General features: G+C 41.1%; 1 protein-coding gene across 2 annotated transcripts in view; it reads left to right on the top strand.

Moving 5' to 3' along the window:
• Positions 1-21,164, top strand: part of PTGR1 (prostaglandin reductase 1) — a 75,212-nt gene that overhangs the window by 52,060 nt on the left and 1,988 nt on the right. The window contains exons 5-9 of one of the 2 annotated variants that reach the window (XM_029202878.1): positions 2,607-2,724; positions 5,380-5,535; positions 8,436-8,550; positions 13,545-13,721; positions 14,978-15,038. In XM_029202878.1, the coding sequence (XP_029058711.1) occupies positions 2,607-2,724; positions 5,380-5,535; positions 8,436-8,550; positions 13,545-13,549 (394 nt within the window). In that variant the 3' untranslated portion in view covers positions 13,550-13,721; positions 14,978-15,038. Of the gene's footprint in view, positions 1-2,606; positions 2,725-5,379; positions 5,536-8,435; positions 8,551-13,544; positions 13,722-14,977; positions 15,521-21,164 lie in introns of those variants that run through there. The other variant, XR_003790793.1, reaches the window with a different exon arrangement.

Here is a 21,164-nt window from a genome sequence, read left to right as displayed (position 1 = left end):
ACCCCCAAGTTCATATAACACACAGGATTTGAGCTCCTCAGAATTGCCACAGCCAAGAGACAACATTGTGAAATTAGAGGATGCTTAAGGCATTAAACAGAATGACAGCCCTTTCCGGTCTGTCCTGCCTGCCTGTACCCTCTACTAGTGAGAGCTCTTCCTCTCCCACCTTGTTATCCCACCCATCCTTCTCTAAATGGTGAGCTGGGGGTAGGAGCATGGGGGTGAAGGTGGACATGAGGAAACCAAGGAGCCAGTCTCCCGTGACTTAGCTGGAGAGAAAATAATTGGTAAAACATTAGGAGATTTGAATTCTAAAAACAGAGGATAATGTATTCATTTGTGGGTATATTTCTCATTCACCCATTTCAAGCCCCTAAGGAGTATGCTTCTACTCCAGGTAATCAGCTTATACCAGTGGTTCTCAAAGACTGAGGGGGAGGGGTTACATATGCCATGTTTCTAGCTTCCATGAGCAACACACCACCAATTCTTTGACAATTCCTGCCATTATGCGCCCTTACCAGTGGGATGGGTCAACCCTTCCAGAATGCTGGAACTTCTGCTATAAACTATAAAAGAAGTTGAACTTTGAAACCTAGGGTCTTTCAGCTGTCCAGGCTCCAAAGATTTAACATCCTCCCAAAGTATTGCATTATTTCCTTCTATAGGATCTCTGTCTTCTTGTTAAGCTGGAAGAGTTCAAGTGTTTTGCTCTCTAACCTGTTGATTCTATGCAGTCCCCCTTCGTCCAAAGCATACCTTTCATTTTCCCTCTAGGATTTCTTTACTGCTGGCTTCTTCATCCTATCTCCATTTTACTTTTAAAAGGAGGTGATGTTTGGGAAAGACCTTGTACATCTTAGGTCAGTATGTCTAACTGAAAGCTGATTTTGCAAACATCTAGACGGGAGATTGGGGGAGGGGGTGTACGGGCTGTCATGGGTGGAATGACCCAGTCTGAAAATGTACCTTCTGCTTCTCTTTGGGAGTTAGACTAACTTGCCTAGCATACTCGGATATCAGCATTCATTAAGGCGGTGGTTCTCAGTTGCTTGCATTCATAAGAATCACCTAGAGTCCTATTCAAATTCATATATCCACATCCCAGTATTTTTGAATCAGTGGGTTTGAGGCAGCGTCTGGGAATCTAAATTTTTAATAAAGCTCCAGGTGATTCTGAGACAAGTGGTGTTCCATCCATCTTTTGAAAACAGTGGGTTAAGGGAATATTAGATATTTGGATCCTCAGAAGAAGTGCTGTTTGCCTTTCACTGCTTTCCCTTCAATGCCCAACTCTAACGAGCCCTCAAATGTAGTCACGGCTGAATAAGCTTAAGTCACGCCAACGTGTAGTTTGTTTTACACAGAAATGACTGTATGTGAATTGTCTGAAATTTTGCCAGTGGCTTAACAATCACCGTAATGGGTATAGATTTCATGGGCTCAGACTCAGGGGTGAAAAAATAGAACTTAAAATTTTTCTACTCCTGTACTTCATTTCTATCTCAAGCTGGTGTAATAAAATAAAACCTCCGTTAAGCCAGTGATTTCTCCCATCATTTCAGGTTTAAAACTCATAATTTCCTTTGTCTTCTCCGTAGGGTTGATGCAAAGCTCACAGGGCTAACACAAACCCAGTAGAGGGGGGACAACTTCTTGCTTTTGATCTTACTTGTGCATTGGTCCCCCCCTCTCAAAGTGTAACTTTTCTCGGGCTTCCCTGGTGGTGCAGTGGTTGAGAGTCCGCCTGCCAAGGCAGGGGACGCGGGTTCGTGCCCCGGTCCGGGAGGATCCCACATGCCGCGGAGCGGCTGGGCCCGTGAGCCATGGCCGCTGGACCTGTGCGTCCGGAGGAGCCTGTGCTCCGCAACGGGAGAGGCTGCGGCGGTGAGAGGCCCGCGTACCGCAAAAAAAAAAAAAACAAAAAAACGTGTAACTTTTCTCATTGAGTCCTCAGCCACATCCCCTTCCAAGCTGGAAATCCACTGAAGTGTGGTGGTTTCTTGACCTAATAATCCCCATTGGTGCTATGTGAGCTGCATCTTTGCGGGCCCACTAGTCGTTTCCCTGCAAGCTAACTTCGGCATCTCACTAGGGATGAGGTGGGGAGACTGCAGATGTTCTTTCATACCACTGTGGAGCCATGGGAAGTTCAAGGTGTTTCTTCCTGACCCTCTCAGGCCTAGACACCATATACCGTTATATCTGTTTATGATGTCATGGAGGCTTTCCCCACGAAGCTCTCCATCTCCCTAGAACTTACATAGGAATGAGGCATAAGCTCTCTGTTCTTGGATCCCTACAGTTTAAGGGGATCTATTTTCTTTCACCCCTGAAACTTGTCCTGGGGGTGGACAGGATGCTTCCCCCCTTCCAGCCACCTCTCTGTTCCCTCCCTAGTTCCCATCATCTTTTTTCCTCTCCTGGAGGTAAAGAAGGAGGAGGTGGACCATTAGTGGCTAGTAATATCCATTTCCTATATTTTCTGTCTTTTACCTGGACCCATGGCACTGAGCTGCTGAGAAGGCCTTCAGGGTATATATAAATGAGATACAGGGGAAAGAAACAAATTTATCCCCATAGCCTTACTTTTCTTCCCTTAGCCTAACAGCCTACTCTGGCCTGCTTGACATCTCTGGTGTGCAGGGTGGAGAAACAGTGCTGGTTAACGTGGCCGCAGGAGCAGTGGGCTCCGTTGTGGGGCAGATCGCTAAGCTCAAGGTGTCTTCCTCCATAACAGACATTTACTCAGAGCCCACAGCGTGCCCTGGGAATGCAGAGGGGAACGCAGCAGACCTTTTGTCGTCTCAGGGAGTTTGGTCTACTGGTCGATTTCGTTGAGAAGCTGGAGATGGGGAATGATTGAGAAACGTGGGGGGAATGGGGAAAATGGCGCAGCAAAGATGACCTGAACATTGTAATTTGATACCACTGCAGGTCTCAAGTCAGGAATGGCCTCTGCTAGAGTAGTGAATTTGTAAGCAGTAACTATTTTCATAGTTTTTACTGAACTTTTCTTGTTACAACTTAATCTCCTTTCTTCATGATTGCCCCTAACAATTAAAAGAGGGACTTGAGATCAGCCAACCAAGAGTCATCACCCACACGGCCCCATTGCAAAGGCTACTGCAGTCAGCCCAGAGCGGTGGGGCCTCAGCTTGGGAACTAACTCATGGGAGGCACGCAGGGCATGGAAACATTGCCTCTGATCTGGACAGGTGTCTGTGCTCAAGAGATCTGATTTGATGGTAGGGGTACAAGACATCAGGCAGCTCACACATGGTCAGGATGTATCACATAGTGGAAATGTTCCAAGGTGATCTGGTTTGGCTTATCCTTTGCCAGAGGCTGGATGTTGGATGCAGGATCTAGTTTCTAGGGAAAGAGTTAGGGAGAATACAGATGAGTACAGGACTACAACCAGCAGCCAAGGGTTTGGGCTGGTCTCCAGTGCTAATGGGAGCTTGGAATACAAATAAAGAGATGAGGCTGTCATACAGGTTGCAAATTTTGCAGTTAAGGAATTACATTAGTTTTCTAATGTTAAAGCATAATAGCATTCTGAAATAATCGTTATTTACCAATGGTGTATTATGAATTTATACTTTTGGATTTGATTTAATAACATTTTATATAGAATTTTTGCATCTATATTCATAGGTGAGTTTGGTTTAAAGTTTTTTGTTTGGAACTTATCAGTATTTAGCTTTGGGTTATGCTAGACTTAACAAAATGAATTAGTAATACTTCCAAAATTCAAATTTTAAATGTTTTATTAAAACTTACAAAATGAATTAGTAATACTTCCAAAATTCAAATTTTAAATGTTTTATTAAAACTTCAAGGGATTTTTATTTCAAAAATTTGATAGGACATATTTTTTAATTAGGGAAGAGCCATCTTTCTCCCTTTTCTTATCTTTTTCTTTTTTCTGGCTGATGCCATGCAGCATGTGGGATCTTCGTTCCCCAACCAGGGATCAAACCCATGCCCCCCTGCCATGGAAGCGCAGAGTCTTAACGACTGGACCACCAGGGAAGTCCTGATAGGACTCATTCTTAAACCTATTCTTTTAGAAACTCCATTAGAGACTGCCATGCTAAGAAGTTTGTGCTTAATCCTTGGAGGAATGACATGATTAATTCTGCATTTTAGAGAAATCTTTTTGACCCTGGGAGGTGACACAATACTAGAAACAAGAAGTCCGATTAGGATGCCCTTACAATAATTCAGATGAAAATTATGATGCCCTGACAGTGAAGATGGGACGTCAGAGGCAGCTTTTAAGGATATTTGTTGAAAAAGACCAAACACCTGGTGATTGGATGGGGCTAACAAGAGAAAGGAAAGCATCTCCTTTGACCCACATGTTTCAGGTTTGGATAACTGCGTGGTATCACCCACTACAATAGAGAATAGAGGAGGAACAACAGGTAAGAAACAAGGGAAAAAAAAGATTCCATTTTAGACACATTGATTATGAGGCCCCTTAGGCTCTCCAAGTGAAGATTGTTATAGGTGGTTGGAAATACTGATTTGGAACTCAGGAGAGAGGCGTGGCTGGAGTTAATAAACGAGGGGATCATCTGCATGAAGGTGGTAGTGAGGCCATAAGAGTAAATGAGATCATCTTATGAGAGTGTAAGGTCAGAAGGCAAAAGGACCAAGGATAAGAGATTTTGCAAAATTGTTTTTTCTTGAATCGTGTAGGAATGGAAAAAGTATATGGCAGTTGTTTGTACAGATACATGTACGAACCCAAAGGCCTTTCCCCAATTGAGAGTGAACAGAGGCTGATATTCTGGTCTTCACGATACATTCAGAATAGAGAGCGCTTTCTGAAGATCTACTCTCTATGTACCAATATAATCTCTAGTCTCAACCTGAAAGTGCTTCTCAGAATGCACTCCAGTTCCTCTGTGATTAGGCAGCACCTGGTCCAATGCTTTGGGCCAAATCACAGAACACGGGGCAGTTACCAGGAGGGCTGTCTTTGATATGAGAGTCCCAGGGCAGAGCCAAAATTATAGTCTAAAGAGTCACTGCACCAAGAGATAGCATGCAAGTCATTGCAAGGGAGAAGAAGCCCCAACATAAAGAAACAGGAGAGTCAAGCCAGCAGGTTGAAATGAGCTGCAAACCACCTAAACATAGGAGGGATCGGTGGGGTGGTCAGAGGCAGGCTGAAGTTATGATTGGGTTGTATCATAGGCTAGTTTAGGGATGAATTTCGCCTAGGGGGTCTGTTGGCCCATTATATATGTGGCTCAGCACCTAGGAGGGTGTTCTGGAGGAACCTGGCCATTCTAGACTAGGAGGATAGACTTGGCCCATGCTTGTGGTTTATAAATGGTTTCCATTTTTCTCCCCATTTAGGGCTTCAAAGTTGTTGGAGCAGCAGGGTCTGACAGAAGGGTTGCCTGCCTTGAAAAGTATGGATTTGATGTTGCCTTTAACTACAAAACAGTGAAGTCTTTGGAAGAAACTTTGCAAAAAGCCTCTCCTGAGGGTTATGATTGTGATTTTGATAATGTAAGTACAAATTGGACTTAATATCTGATTTACTAGCAAAGCAATGAAGTACTATATGAGGGAATCTACTTCTAGAGTTTCCATCTAAAAATATGTGAGGAAAGCACATACGCCTTTTTTAAAAAACAGCTTTATTGAGATATAATTTACCTGTTTAAAGCATAGAACTCAGTAATTTTTAGTGTATTCACAGAATTGTACAACCCTTGCCACAACTTTAGAACATTTTCATCACCCTGAAAAGAAATGCTTGTGTTCATTAGCAGTCACTCCCCTTTGTCCCCCCAAAAGTGATATTTTGTGACTGGCTTCTTACACTTAGCATGTTTTCAAGGTCCATCCATATAGTAGCACGTATCATTTTTTCATTCCTTTTTTAAAAAATTTTTATTGAAATATAGTTGATTTACAATGTTACTTCATTTTCTTTTTCTAAAAATTATTTATTTTTTATTTATTTTGGCTGCATTGGGTCTTTGTTGCTGCGAGCGGGCTTTCTCTAGTTGCGGTGAGCAGGGGCTACTCTTCGTTGTGGTGCGTGGGCTTCTCATTGCGGTGGCACAGGCTCTAGATGCACAGGCTCAGTAGTTGTGGCACGTGGGCTTATTTGCTCCGCGGCATGTGGGATCTTCCCGGACCAGGGATCGAACCCGTGTCCCCTGCATTGGCAGGCAGATTGATTCTGAACCACTGCACCACCAGGGAAGTCCCTCATTTGTTTTTATGGCCAAATAATATTCCATTGTATGGATATATCACATTTTATTCATCCATCCATCGGTTGATGGGCAATTGAGTCATTCACACTTCTCGGCTATTATGTATAATGCTGGCTATGACCATTCATGGACAAGTTTTTGTGTGGATATATGTGTTCATTTCTCTTGACTACAATCAGAATTGTTGGGTCATATGGTAACTCCACGTTTAATATTTTGAGGAACTGCCATACTATTTTGCAAAATGACTGCACTATTTTACATTGTCACCAGCAATCTGTAAGGGTTCCAATTTCCCCAAATCTTCAGCAGCGTTTATTATCTGTCATTTTGATTGTGGCTATCCTAGTGAGTTTGAAGTGATATTTTGTTGTGGTTTTGATTTGCATTTCTCCAATGGTTAGTGATGTTGAGCATCTTTTCATGTGCTTATTGGCCATTTGTATGTCTTCTTTGGAGAAATGTTTGCTCAAATCCTTTGACCATTTTCAGTTGTGTTATTTGTTGAGTTGTCAGAGTTCTTTATATATTCTGGACCCAAGTCCCTTATCAGATACAGTCAATTCTCAGTATTCCTGGTCTATAAGTTCCTATAGAACTTTATGTTCTATAAAGTCACCACAAACACTGAACCATTGCTCCTACTGGAAGTGTGCACATATCTTACATAGATTACAATCTTTAGTCCTTCCTATAACTTCTCTTTTATTTTAAAAGAGAAAATTTTTGTTTAAAAGTGTTAAGTAACTTGTCTGAGGCTGCCCCAGGACTAATCCTCCCACAGTTGGGATTCATACTCCATTCAGCTGGCCCCAGAGCTGGAGCTTCTTGAACCACTCTGCACTGCCCACTACTGTCTTCATCCTCTGGTAATCTCGGTATGAGAGCTAAAAAAAGAAGGCAGACCCTTGGCCTTTTTTGACCTCAGCTGGGAACTTTGTGTCTCTTTTGCCACTAGCCATTCTGTGTATGTCTGCAGATGACCAGGGAAAGCTCTATGAGTATTGGGGTTATAAATAAATTTTAGCAAGTAGTCCAGTTCTCAATTATGGAATATACTTACAATGAGGATCATTAGTAATAATATCTCCTGTATAGGGTTTGCAAACATTTTCTCTTATTCTGCGAGTTGCTTTCACTTTCTTTTTTTTCCTTCCACTTTCTTGATGGTGTCCTTTGAAACACAAAAGTTTTAAATTTTTGATGAAGTCCAATTTATTTTTTCTTTTGTTGCTTAGGCTTTTGGTGTCATGTCTAAGAAGCCTTTGCCTTATCCAAGGTCACAAAGGTTTACTCCTATGGTTTTTTCCTAAGAGTTTTATCGTTTTAGCTCTTACATTTAGGTCTATGACACGTTTTTTTTTGTTTGTTTGTTTGTTTCGGTACACGGGCCTCTCACTGTTGTGGCCTCTCCCGTTGCGGAGCACAGGCTCCGGACGCGCAGGCCCAGCGGCCATGGCTCACGGGCCCAGCCACTCCGCGGCATGTGGGATCTTCCCAGACCGGGGCACAAACCCGTGTCCCCTGCATCGGCAGGCGGAGTGTCAACGACTGCGCCACCAGAGAAGCCCTATGACACGTTTTAAGTTAATTTTTGTGTATCGTGTAAGGGAGGAGTCCTATTTCATTGTTTTCCATGTGGATGTCAGTTGTTCTGTACCATTTGTTAAAAAGACTGTTTTTTCCCCTGTTGAATTGTTTTGGCACTCTTGTCAAAAATCAATTGACTATAAATGTAAGGGCTTATTCTGGACTCTCAATTTAGTACTATTGATCTATATTTCCGTTCTCACACTGTCTTGATTGATGTAGCTTCATAGTAAGTTTTGAGATGGGAAACTGTGAGTCCTCCAACTTTGTTCTTGATATATGGCTTCTGAGTTATTTTTCCATACTTTTAGATAAAGCAATGAGATTACTGAACTGGTCAGAAAACCCCAAATTATAATGAAGTAAAATTTACAAGTTATATAAGGTGTATTTCTACAGTCAAATGAAAATGTCTAGTTTCTAATGTCTCTTTCCAACTGCAATTTTCTGCCCTGCAGTGCTAATTTAATCAGTGTTATTGCTGCTAAAACAAGTATTGTGAAATGATCATTGTGAGTTAATGATTCTCCTGAATCTTCTAGGGTTTAGATTATTTAAAGGTTTTGGTTTTTTGTTTCCCTGTCTGTTTAGGTGGGTGTAGAGTTTTCCAACGTTGTTATCCCCCAGATTAAGAAATTTGGAAGACTTGCTATTGCTATACGTGGGCCCATCTCTACATATAACAGAACCGGCCCCCTTCCCCCAGGTAATGAGCTCACACACATGATCACAGGTGTAGAAAGACGGGACAAGGAGGAGATTCACAGATATGGTGTAGGCCAGTGACTATCAAAGTATTTAACAGATTTCCTAATATTCTTGATGAAATAGTGTTTATTAAACTAAAAATATATAATTGTGTATATTTGTGCTAAATCAGCTTATATTGGATTTTGATATAGAGAAATAACAGGCGCTGAAAATATGGAAGAAACAGAGTTATTAAAAGTTTGAGTTTAAAAAAAAAAGTTTTAGTTTTTTACCTACTGTTTTCTGCAAAGTTGTGAAAAGCCATGATTTGATTTAGAAATAGAACACGTTGTCCTGGCTGGGAAAAAACGAGGGTTCTTCAGGATATTCGGGATGTGCTGGAGGTTTGGGGGTGGGTAGACGGTGGCTTAATGTGGGTGAAGGGAAAACAGGCTGCCATTTCCTTCAGACAGTAGTGGGCAGAGTTTCCTACAGCAGCACCAAACTGACAATTTCCACTACAAGGGAAAGGGGCATGCGTCTTCTCTCCATCCCTAGAATGTCCTTGTTTCGCTTCTCCTGTGCCCTGCCAGGCCCTCCATCCCCCGCTTCTCCACTCTCTTATGCTGAGACCTTCCCCTCCCACCTCCATGCCCAAATAAGTCTAAAAGCAGTATCAACTAGAGAACTATGTTCATTAAATCTCAATTTTCTAAGAGATGTCCTATAGGCCTCTTATTTTACAGATGGGGAGATGGATGGCCAAAAGGACCAGAGACTCTTTCAATCCTATTAGCGACAGACTCAAAATAAAAGCAGATCTTCTGAACTCCTCATACAGAGTCGTTTCTGCTACAAATGATTCTGTGCTGTTGGTGAGATTACAGATTTACCTGCGGTCTAAAAATTAAAAAAAGGAGAAAGGGCTTCCCTGGTGGCGCAGTGGTTGAGAGTCCGCCTGCCGATGCAGGGGACACGGGTTCGTTCCCCGGTCCAGGAAGATCCCACATGCCGCAAAAAAAAAAAAAAAAAAAAAGGAGAAAGAAGAACAAAAAGGAATCTTCCAGATTACCATCAGGATCCAGGCAACCACAAATAAATGGGTTATTTGTTCTATGATGGGCTTCACTCGTGGGAATGAAACCTTATAACCCTGCTAGTTAACAACACCTCGGCTACACTGAGACAGGTGGGTGGGAGTGGAAGAGGCTGAGGAAGGCCCACTTATAGATTCCCTGTTGGGTTGTGAAAAATCAAAGATGCTACTTTCTCCAAGAAGGATACTCCAGGTGCACCTGGCAATCTTATTAGGGACTTTTTCCCCCCATATTTTTCTAATTGATGCTAAGCTAGCGTCCTGGGAAATCTTCCTGCCAATTGAGCAGAGGTCCAGGATGCATTTTCCTGACCACAGCCAAATATTTTGGATACAGTAACTTGATCTAGGCTTTTAAGCAATTAGTCTTTGCAAGTTCAGCGGCTCAGGGCTCAGGTCTTTGAGACCTATCTGGCCTTGTGGACAAGCTGGCCTTGTCCATTCCATTTTAATCAAGTGAGATTCTGCTCTGCCTCTGATCTCCAGAAATTCTAACATATTTCACTGTTAGGAGAGCTCGGAGGCAAGTACTTGTTTCTCCCAGCTTTCATGCCACATTTGTTTTCTACTCGCAATAAAGAAACCACATCCCCATCAGCATGCACAATCGCAGAAACAGTATTTCATCCTCTTCCAAGATGAGAAAATGAGGACTCCACTTCTTAACCCAAGAGAAATATGGCTGGGGTGAGTCGTCCGGAGAAGCACTCTTTCTGCAAGGCTAATCTAGCATTTGGATGTTTCCCTCTCGTGTCTCACTCATCTTGCATCAGTTTCTTTTGCTTCAGGACAAAGCCCTACTTTTCCTTCTTTATCTCTTTTTTTTTTTTTTTTTTGGCTTCTTTGGGTCTTCATTGCTGCAGGCGGGCTTTCTCTAGTTGTGGTGAGCAGGGGCTACTCTTCTTTGCGGTGCGTGGGCTTCTCATTGCGGTGGATTCTCTTGTTACGGAGCATGGGCTCTAGGTGCGCAGGCTTCAGTAGTTGCAGTGTGCGGGCTCAGTAGTTGTGGCTTGCAGGCTCTAGAGTGCAGACTCAGTAGTTGTGGCGCACAGGCTTAGTTGCTCTGCGGCATGTGGGATCTTCCCGGACCGGGGCGCGAACCCGTGTCCCCTGCATCGGCAGGCGGACTCTCAACCACTGCACCACCAGGGAAGCTCCACGCTCTTGCTTTTAAATATCATCAGTATGCTGACAGCTCCCAACTGTCTGTCTCCAGCCTAGATCTCTCCCCTGAGCTCTAGACTGTTCAGCAGCTGTGCTTGGATGTGCAATAGCTTCTCCATCTCTGCCTTAAAGTGTTAAAAACCGAAAATGTCTTGATCTTTCCTGCCAAACTTGCTCTATATATAGACCGCACCGTCTCAGTTGTGACAACCTTTTTAGTTGCTCAATTCAAAAACGTTGAAATTATCTTTGATTCCTTTCTTTCTCTCATATCCATGTCTAATCTGTCGGCAAATTCTGGTGGCCCAACCTCGGAGATACATTCAGAATCTGCCCTGTCTCCCCTCCTTCACTGCCACCATCCTGGTCTAGGCCACCATCTTGTCTGGCCTGGATGTTGTGGTGGCCTCTAAGCTGCTCTCCCACTTTTTCACCCCTACAGACAATTCCCAACACAGCAGCCAGAGTGATCTTTTAAAGCATAAATCACACCAAGTCATCTTACGCTCAAAACCCTGCAAAGCTCCCCATTTCACTTAGAATAAACCCTGCGAGGCTGGACACTATCTGGCCTCCGTTACCTCTCTAGTTTCATTGCTTACTGTCTCTCCCCACACCCCTCCACTTCTCCGTAATTGCTTACCTAATTCTCACCCCCTCCTTCAAGTTTTTGCTGAAAACTGCCTTCTGAATGAGGAAGCTTTGAACATGACCCTATTTTATATTGCAATCCCCTTCACTGGTTGAGCCTCCTTATCTTACTTTGATCCATAGCAATTATCATCTTTTAACATAATATACACTATAATTCACTTAATTGTCTGTCTCCCTCCCATGAGAATGGAACCTCCCCGAGGGCAGCAGTATTCACACATTTTGTTTGCTGATGTATCCACACCACCCAGGATAGTCTGAATAGGCACTAGATGAACATTGTCCAGACGAATGAGTGTTAGAGGGGCGTATATTTTGCCATGGCTCTTCCAGGTCCTAGAGTGGAGTCGTCTTATAGCCATGCCTTATAGATCCAGAGGAAGAATCCAATCGCTTTGTCCTGAGCTGTGATCATTTTCCCACCTTACGCCATGTGGAGTTTTAGTCAACAGAAATCTGAATAACCGAGGTGGCATTATTTTCATTTCCCAGGAGAAAAGTGGTACCATACTTCCTAACTCCTGGCTTCCTGATCATTTCCAAATTCAAAGACATAGATGGCTCCCCTGGCATCCCCTGGAGCTTGGCGTTTTTCCCAGTGTAACACTCTCCAAGTGCTGGGCTGGGCTCTTTGCAGGGAGCTGGGAAGAGTGGGATGCGTTTAGAGTTCCCAGTGTGTAGCCTCTTTGTCCCTGTTGGTGAAATCAAACATGATCACAGCTGACAGCAGACATCACTGTGCTGGTGTCCCAAATGCTTTCTTCCTACAAAGTGAACCTAATTATAATTTTGTTCTAAGTAACTAGTGAATCGGTTTAATTTCTCTCTCATCTACTTATTTCGTTCTCATCCCTCCCCCTTTCTTTTTTTTTTTTTTCTTTGTGATACACGGGCCTCTCACTGTTGTGGCCTCTCCCCTTGCGGAGCACAGGCTCCGGACGCGCAGGCTCAGCGGCCATGGCTCACGGGCCCAGCCGCTCCGCGGCATGTGGGATCTTCCCGGACCGGGGCACGAACCCGTGTCCCCTGCATCGGCAGGCGGACTCTCAACCACTGTGCCACCAGGGAACCCCCCCCTTTTTTAATACACTTTTTATTTTAGAATAGTTTTAGAGTTACAGAAAAATTCCTGAGAGTAGAGAGTTCCCATATACCCTGTATTCTATTATATCCTAATTTCCCATATTATTAACATTTTATATTAGTATTCACCCTCTACTTTTAACCTCTAAACTTTTGATTATAGCTTTTGACCCTTTCCAGGTTCTTGGCCTCTTCAAGCACAGGAATGAGCTGGGGCTTTCTATTGATAGTTAAGTGTTCAAATCCCAGCTTCCCTACATACTAGTTGAGTGACCTCAAGCAAATAAATAGTCCCTCCATAAATCCATAAAGGATGCTAAACCATCACTGGATACATTAGGGAAAAACAGTATAAGGTGACTTAGGTTTCCACATAAGACCTCTTTAAAATAATGTGAGAATGTGAATTAGTTCTATTTAGTAGACTGTGCCTTGTAGAAAAAAGAGAAATGAAAATCCTTCTTCACTAAATGAACTCTTCCCTCCCACACTCCTAAATGAATGTTAAACACGTACTGAACAAATCTTGGCTTGAAGGGAAGACATATTTTTAGACTGCCATCGTATTTACATTTCCTGAACAGGTTCTGCCTCTTCAGGGGTCAAATAGAGGTAATGATGCTACAGCATTGGGCTACTGGAAAGATGAACACAGATGATACCCTGCAAGGATGTCCCCTGCTCCATCTGCTTCCGCCTCTTCTGAGATCATTACATTATTAAATTTTTTGTTCAGTTTACTTAGAAATTAATTAATTGCTTCCTTGTGACATTTCTCGTATTGTTATGCTGTGATCTGACGCCTATTATTAAACTCTTATGTGAGCTGTAATCTGTTACATACACTGTGTATGTGGGTCATGCCCCCCAAATGACTATAAGTTCAAAGAGGACAGGGTCTCCACTTCCTAGTTCCAAGTTTCCCATGATGTACTGATAAATTTGTTGCTACAGTGAGAAGAGTATATAATTTAGAATATGAAATTAATCTATTTGTTGTTGTTTTGATACAGGGTAAAATCCAGTACCATGAACACATTACTGAAGGATTTGAAAGCATGCCACCTGCATTTATGGGAATGCTGAGAGAATTTGGAGAAGCAATAGTGAAAGCATGAACAAAAATGACACATGGAATCTAGAAATCATTTGGATGATTACTTAGTTTCTTTATAATCATTTAGTAAAAGGTATGCTGTCTTCATGATCTAAAAAACATTAATTGTAATGCATCTGATCTACCTAATAAAATACATTTAAGTGGAATATAATTAGCAAGAGAGAGGGAAAATTTCATATTGAACAATGGCCAAGTGAACTTACTGCCTGCTATAGTTCCCTCAGGGTTATGATAGAAAATAATGGCTCTCGAGTCCAAAAGTTTACTGCTTCTGATTTTTCATCTGTAAAGTGAGGACAGTAACATCTGCTTCACATACATATTATACATTTATTTAAAACACCAGCATAACACGTGGCATGTATTAGGTACTCAGTAAGTGTTAGCTACCTCCCTGCAGAAATCAGTGAATTTGAAGTCAAGATCACCACCCCTATGGCTTATGGTTACACAAGGAGAAATAACCATTGCTGATGTACACGGACTCAGGGGAGCCCCCATTGGTCCTCTTCGGGCAGGTCTAACGTGGCAGACCAAGGAAGGAATCTATCGCTCACAACAGCTACAAAAAAAGATAACATATGGGAATCTTTATAAGCCAACAAAAATGTGAGAGATTATTATGAAGAAAGCTTTGAAACATGACTAAGAAACACAAAAGAAGACAGAACATATGGAAGTTACCATGCTCTTGGACTGGGAGATTCAGTATCATGAAAATGTCAGTTCTGTTGATCAATTCTGCTACCAAATAGAGGAGGGATCAAACTGGAGTACAAGGAAAAAATAAGAGGAAAAAGTGCGATTATGTGTGTGTGTGTATAAAACCTCTGGAAAGATGTAATAACAAGAACTGAGGTGTGCCTGAAAGATGGGGGATAAGAGAAAAACTACACTTTTGTGCTTTTTGAATTCTGAATCTAATGAACAAATTTATTCACTATTACAAATTCAATTAAAAAAATTAAAGTCCCTGTGCTTCTGTGTCCCCTTCCCATATGGGGGAAATAACATATGCATGAGAAAAAACTCAGGAAAAGGTGGGGTCACCCCTAAGGCTGGGCACCCCCTGGTGTTTTTACCTCTCAAACTTGTCCACAAGTTTGAGCCTCCAGCAGCGTGTCAGCTCCAGGTGAAGGGTTCCTGCCCCGGCACTGGGTCCCGTGGTGGGTTCTGTTCTAAGGCTTCTACCCCAGTAGCTTGTGACTCTCGGTATCTGTCTGACTCTCCCACTCTGGGGGCAGTGGTTTACCCCGTGACCTAAGGTCTCTGCTGGATCTCAAGAGTTGTTGATTTTTTTATGCTCAATGTTTTTCTTGTTGTTAGGACAGACTGATGACACCCAAGCGCAATACATGCTGGACCAGAAACCAGAAGTCAAGAGCATGTACGTATCTATATACATATATACACATATATATGTTACAAATATATATATATTAGTTTTGGTTTTTTTTTTGGCCTCCCTGTGTGGCTTGCTGGATCTTAGTTCCTCGACCAGGGATTGAACCTATGCCCTGGCAGTGAAAGTGCAGAGTCCTAACCACTGGACTGCCAGTGAATTCCCAAGAGGATATATTTTAAATTTTGATAATACTTACCATTTTTTCTTTGATGGTTAAGTGCTTTTAGTTGTTCACCTAAGAAATATTTGCCTATCTGTAGGTCATGAAATTTTTCTCCCATATTTTTATTCTGTAAGTTTTACCCTTTTAGCATTTATGTTAGATCTGTGATGGAGCAGGGAATAGGGGATTGGGATTGACTGCAAAGGGCAAAAGAGAATTTTCTGGGGTGATTTCAAGGTTCTGTTTGGATGGGGATGGCATAAGGGTGGACATGTGTCAAAACTCATTAAACAGTACATTTAAATGCATGCATCTTATTGTATATAAATTATACGTCAATAAAGTTAACTTTTAAAAAGAAGAAAAATAGGTCCAGTACAAAATTTAGGCCACAAGACAGGAGCTTCCTTGCTACCAAAGTGCTATGGACTCCTGGCTTACTTGTAGGGAGAAAGAAGTACAATAAACAGCCAAAGAAAGGCCAACATCTGTAAGATCCACAATCACACGTTACATTCTTTGTAGGGAAGCCTCCCAAGTGGGCACTGATATATTTCACCTTAAGAGGAGACAGGAAGAACAAAGATCTTCATGTTTCCCCCATGCCCATCTAAATCTCTTTCCAGAATTTATTTTGGGCCCAACAGTAAGATAGGTAATTTTTTCCAAGAGACAAGCTAGTTTTTTCATACCCCACTTATGGAATATTCCATCTTTCCTTTACAATCTATTAATAACATGGTTCCACATCTAGACTCATCTGTTCGTTTTTTCCGTTACATTTTTAATTAATTAATTTATTTATGGCTGTGTTGGGTCTTTTTTGCTGCGTGCGGGCATTCTCTAGTTGCAGCGAGGGGGGGGCTACCCTTCGTTGCAGTATATGGGCCCTAGAGCGCGTGGGCTTCAGTAGTTGTGGCACATGGGCTTTGTTGCTCCACAGCATGTGGCATCTTCCCAGACCAGGGCTCGAACCCGTGTCCCCTCCATTGGCAGGCAGATTCTTAACCACTGCACCACCAGGGAAGTCCCTCCATTACATTTTTGATTGGTTGTTGCTGGAGTTTTGGACAGTTTTTAACTACACCTATCAATCTATGCACAATTTGTGCATTTCTGAAATAAAGTATTAAAGAAAACAGTGCTCTTTTGAATACAGTATTTCAGATTAATGCATTTAGAACTTTTGCCACAATATTTTAGCCTGATGCTTATGGCAAATCCATAACTGCTGCCAGGTAGCTAACTGGACTTGATACAACTCACTGCATCAAGAAAATACGATTTTTGCCGGCATGTGCTATTATTCTGCAACTCAGACGTTTAGTCTATGTTCTGTGAACTGGTGTATATCCCAGGTGTACAAATCTTTTTCAGTGAAATCTTGATAGCAAAGTGGTGGTCAACATTCCATAGACATTCCCTGGTAAGAACCAGGCAGGATATCACCAATGACAGATTTTATCAGCCCCACTGAAAAGGTTAAGCAAGATCTACAGGGATTCCAATTTTAAGGTAGTAAAGAATTCTGCCTTCTTCTCTGGAAAATCCAAAACAATATAGATGATAAGAAACAAAAATTGGGGGGAATTCCCTGGCGGTCCAGTGGTTAAGACGTGGGATTTCACTGCTGTGGACCCGGGTTCGATACCTGGTCGGGGTAATAAGATCCCACAAACCACGCGTTGCAGCTCCCCCAAAAATTTTTTTAAGAAAAATTTAGGGGAAGCTGTAGAATGTTGTAATAAAAAAGAAAATAACAGGTGATGGTGAAAAGATGAAACAATTTTACCAATTTACTTATACACTCCTGGTGGAATGTAAAATGGCGAAATTTAAAGAGGTAGTTTTTTTCAGCATTATTCACAATAGCCAAGGTATCAAAACTACCTCAGTGTCCATCAACAGATGGATTGGTAAAGAAAATGTGGGGGTGTGTGTGTACATATATATATATATATACACACACACACACACACACTAGAATATTATTCTGACTTAAAAAAAGAAGGAACTTCTGTCATTTGCAGCAACATGGATGAACCTGGAGAACATTATGCTAAGTGAAATAAATCAGAGAAAAACACTGTATAGTACCACTTACATGTGGACTCAAAAAAAAAAAGAATGCATAGAGTAGAAAGTAGAAAAGTGGTTGCCAGGGTTGGGTAAAATAGGGAGTGGTTAATCAAAAGGTGTAACTGAGTTATAAGATGAATAAGGTCAGAGGATCTAGTGGATAACATGGTGACTACAGTTTTTAACACTATATTGTATAGCTGAATTTGCTAAGAGAGTAGAACTTAAATGTTCTTGCCAAAAAAATAAAAAAAGGTAAATATGTGAGTCGATGGATGTTTGGACTCATTTCACAATGTATATCAAATCATCATGTTATATACTTTACTTACATTTTTGTCAATTGTACTAGATTGACAAAATCTGAAAAGTGAATTTTATGTAAATTCCATCTCAATAAACCTGATATAAAAATTAAGAGACATATGTAAGCCCAAACAATAATATTTGAAGAGATACACCGTTTGGAAGAATTTTACTGACCAGGAGAAAAAGCCACGACTGCCTTCCGAAAAGGTACTGATGAGATCCAGATGATTCACAAGGTGGAGGAAATCAGGGACTCAAAGGAGAGAAAGTGCTTGAAAACACGCATAAGAGCGGTTCAAGCCCCAGATGCCACTCCCACCCTTCATGGTCAGGGACTGTCCATCACCCTATGAAAATTTCACCCCCATAGAAATCTGAGGTATCATCTTTCACGAAAGAGAACTTGAGAGGCTTTTAACTTGGGGACCCTGGCCGTGGAGGACATAAGGCTGAATACAGATTAAGTGGAATTCTGTATACGGGTGAACTCCAACCCCATACTACCATGCAGCTTTCTTCCACCTGTTCCAGAAAAATAGCCAGGCTTATGGCGCCTGGCAGCTTAAGTCCTTCCCTAGAAAAACTGTAGACACTGCTCCAAGGACTGAGAGACACTGACATTTAGGGTCCCAAAGGCAAAATCTAAGTGAACACCCCCATCACCCTTCTGTGAAGCCCACCAATTGACCTAAGTCCATGCTCCCATGGACTCAAACTTCCAACCCAGGGACCCTGGACTTTGAGCTGGGAACATGGATCGAATCAGACTACGGACTGTCTCTCTTGGGGAAAGTATGTACAACATGTGGTGTGGGAAGAAGGAAAGGGTGTGGTTATCAGGACAGACTGGGGCAGAAGCAGTGGATGTGCTCACAAGGGGAAAACTATTTCTCAGCCTCCCTTGCAGTTAGCCGAGGCTCATATGACTGATGTCTGGCCAAATGAAGAGTAGAAGTGATTTCTAAGCCAGAGGTTCCCAAACTTTCTTGGTTATAGCATCCTTAGTAGCACAATCCTTTTCTCACAGCGTCCCTGGGCTAAAAGAAATACCTGACAGTTCCATTTGCTAAATAGTTAGGTCCAAGCAACATAATAGTATTAGTTGGTGCCATGTCCAGTAATTAGAGCTGTTTCCCTAAAACTTAAAATATCCTAGGAAGCCCTTGTGAATTCTCTACAGTGCCCTGGGACACCTTTGCACCAAAATGGGACCCAAGGTTCTAAGCTTTTCCAGGCCAGTGCTTAGAAACATTGTATAATGCTCCAGGTCTTGCTTTCCTTGCCTCTGGGACCTTGGAGGCCATATGTTCCAGATGGCATGATTACAAAATGTTGGAAAGAAAAAGGTGGAAGTCTGACTGGGAAATAAACTTTTACTGAGTTAACATCACTCTGATTTGTTGGGTTCTCTGTGGCTCACTGCGTACTCCAACTCTGTACTGTTCAATATGGTAGCCATTTAAGGCGACTGAGAACTGGAAATATGGATAGAGTGCCACATTTCAAGGTTTAAAAAACTGAGGCAGAGTAAATATTTTTCCATTAAACACAACTTTATTGTTTTGGTAGAACTACAATTCACTTTAACTGTTGCACGGCACAGGACGTTGCTGTTGTATTGTAATGCTTGTACAGGAACGTGCATGACTTCTAGTATTACAGATAAACACTTCACCAATCTAGTCAGTATCAACAGACTGATTCAGTTCAGATGATTTTTTTCTATGCACTGAAGTAACATCACAATGTGTCTACTTGGATATTTTATGTAGATAGTACAAGTTAAAGAACACCTATGCAGACAGCACAAATTACAGTGACACCTATATGTAAACCATAATCATAAATTGAGACACTTATTATTTTAACTGTAATATAATAAAATTATCTAGATTAAAAATATGGAAAAATATTTAGATTTTTAATGAAGGCATATTAATGAGGCAGAATTCAGTGCAATACAGAAGCTAGTACCACAACGAGTACAGCAAAGAAAAAAGAGTGCAAGGGGGTACAGTGCACATTCGATGATGAGTAGCAAATGCAACTCACTGCAGGCACAGGAAAATGAGAAGGCTGTTTGTTGTACACAAGTGTTCAATACAGTAGACAATATTTAAGACAGCAGCTAATAGTTATTTCATTTTTTCAGCAACAGTTTAGTGATAAGTATTCTCCCAATAGTCAAAAAAGAATCCACGAAATAAGTCCTACGAAATGAGAATTACATTTCCAACAAAAAATTTAAACAATTTTTAACAGGATTTCAAGCTTATACTTGGCCAGCTATAAAATGGTTTGAATTCTTGCATGTGCGCGCACACACACACACACACACACACACACACAAGAATCTTCGATGGAGAGATGATAAAAGAAATGACCATTTTAATTATGGTAATCTAGTTAGAAAATTATGAGGAAGCCTTAAAAAGACACATAAAAATTGAAAATTAACCTTCTAATTTTGCTCACAGAAGACAAGAAATTTCTTGTAATATCAAAGATCAATTGGTTCAAAATTCGAAAAATTTCAAGTACTTAGCTTTAGGTGTGTAATATAAGATATAAGACACTGCCAACTGAAAACTTTGAGTACATTCTGTCTCAAAGAACATCGAAATTTATAAAGATGTCAATTCATTGTCTAAAAACTCAAACTCATGACAGATATTTTTGACAATTTTCCACCTGATAAAGAAGAAATTTCAGCTAGAGAAAAAAATTCGTTTCTATCATAAAGATAAGACTGAAGCTGTGTTAGGTCCAAAGACAGATATACTGGAGTTTTAAAGCAAGAGAATGGTATTTCCCTCATTGCTTTGTTCCACTATATGGTAACTATTGAAAATATCTGTTCAGTTTTCTGAAGCAGACTCCAAGAAGACAGACATGAATACAGATGTTAAAATTCTTCCGTACATGTGTGCAAATGATATATAATCACTGCTAGTTTATGAAACTGTTGAAAATAACGTTTTTAATGATCTTGTGTTCTTTACTGATACTCCTTGGTTGAATCATAAAAGAATTTTACAAAGATTTCCTGTACTGGGAATTCCAATTCAAGATTTTCTTGAAATGAAAGGAATGACTGCTAAGTATTCGAAAATCAAAGACAAAAAGTGGCAGTATCACACTGAATATGAGTGAGCTACATTTGAAGCTTCTTAGAGTGGGAAAAACTTGTGACCTACTCAGGTGAGAAAAATTAGTTAAAATTGAAACATTTCATAATATAAACAAAAAATAATGACTTTACACATTTTTCTAACATGAGTCAACATGCAAATTTTCAATGTAATCAATAGCATTGTATAAATTGGCTGCAAAATACAAGAAAAATGTGAAGAATGGTTGATACTGATAAATTTAGTTTTGTTTCCATTTATGCAATACATCATTGAATTTAATGGTAGTAACAGAGTTGACAGAAGAGTTGAATTTATTTAAACAGATATTGCTTTGAAACTATATGCTTTTGTTTCAAAATCAAGTCAATTCTTCCGATAAAAAGATGAACAACTTTGTAAATGTGGATGCAAATATCGAAGGAA

The sequence above is a fragment of the Monodon monoceros genome, unplaced genomic scaffold (genome assembly GCF_005190385.1).
Source record: "Monodon monoceros isolate NGI ecotype Baffin Bay Population unplaced genomic scaffold, NGI_Narwhal_1 Super_Scaffold_5, whole genome shotgun sequence".
Taxonomy (NCBI): domain Eukaryota; kingdom Metazoa; phylum Chordata; class Mammalia; order Artiodactyla; family Monodontidae; genus Monodon; species Monodon monoceros.
This window is presented reverse-complemented; position numbering and strand designations above follow the sequence as displayed.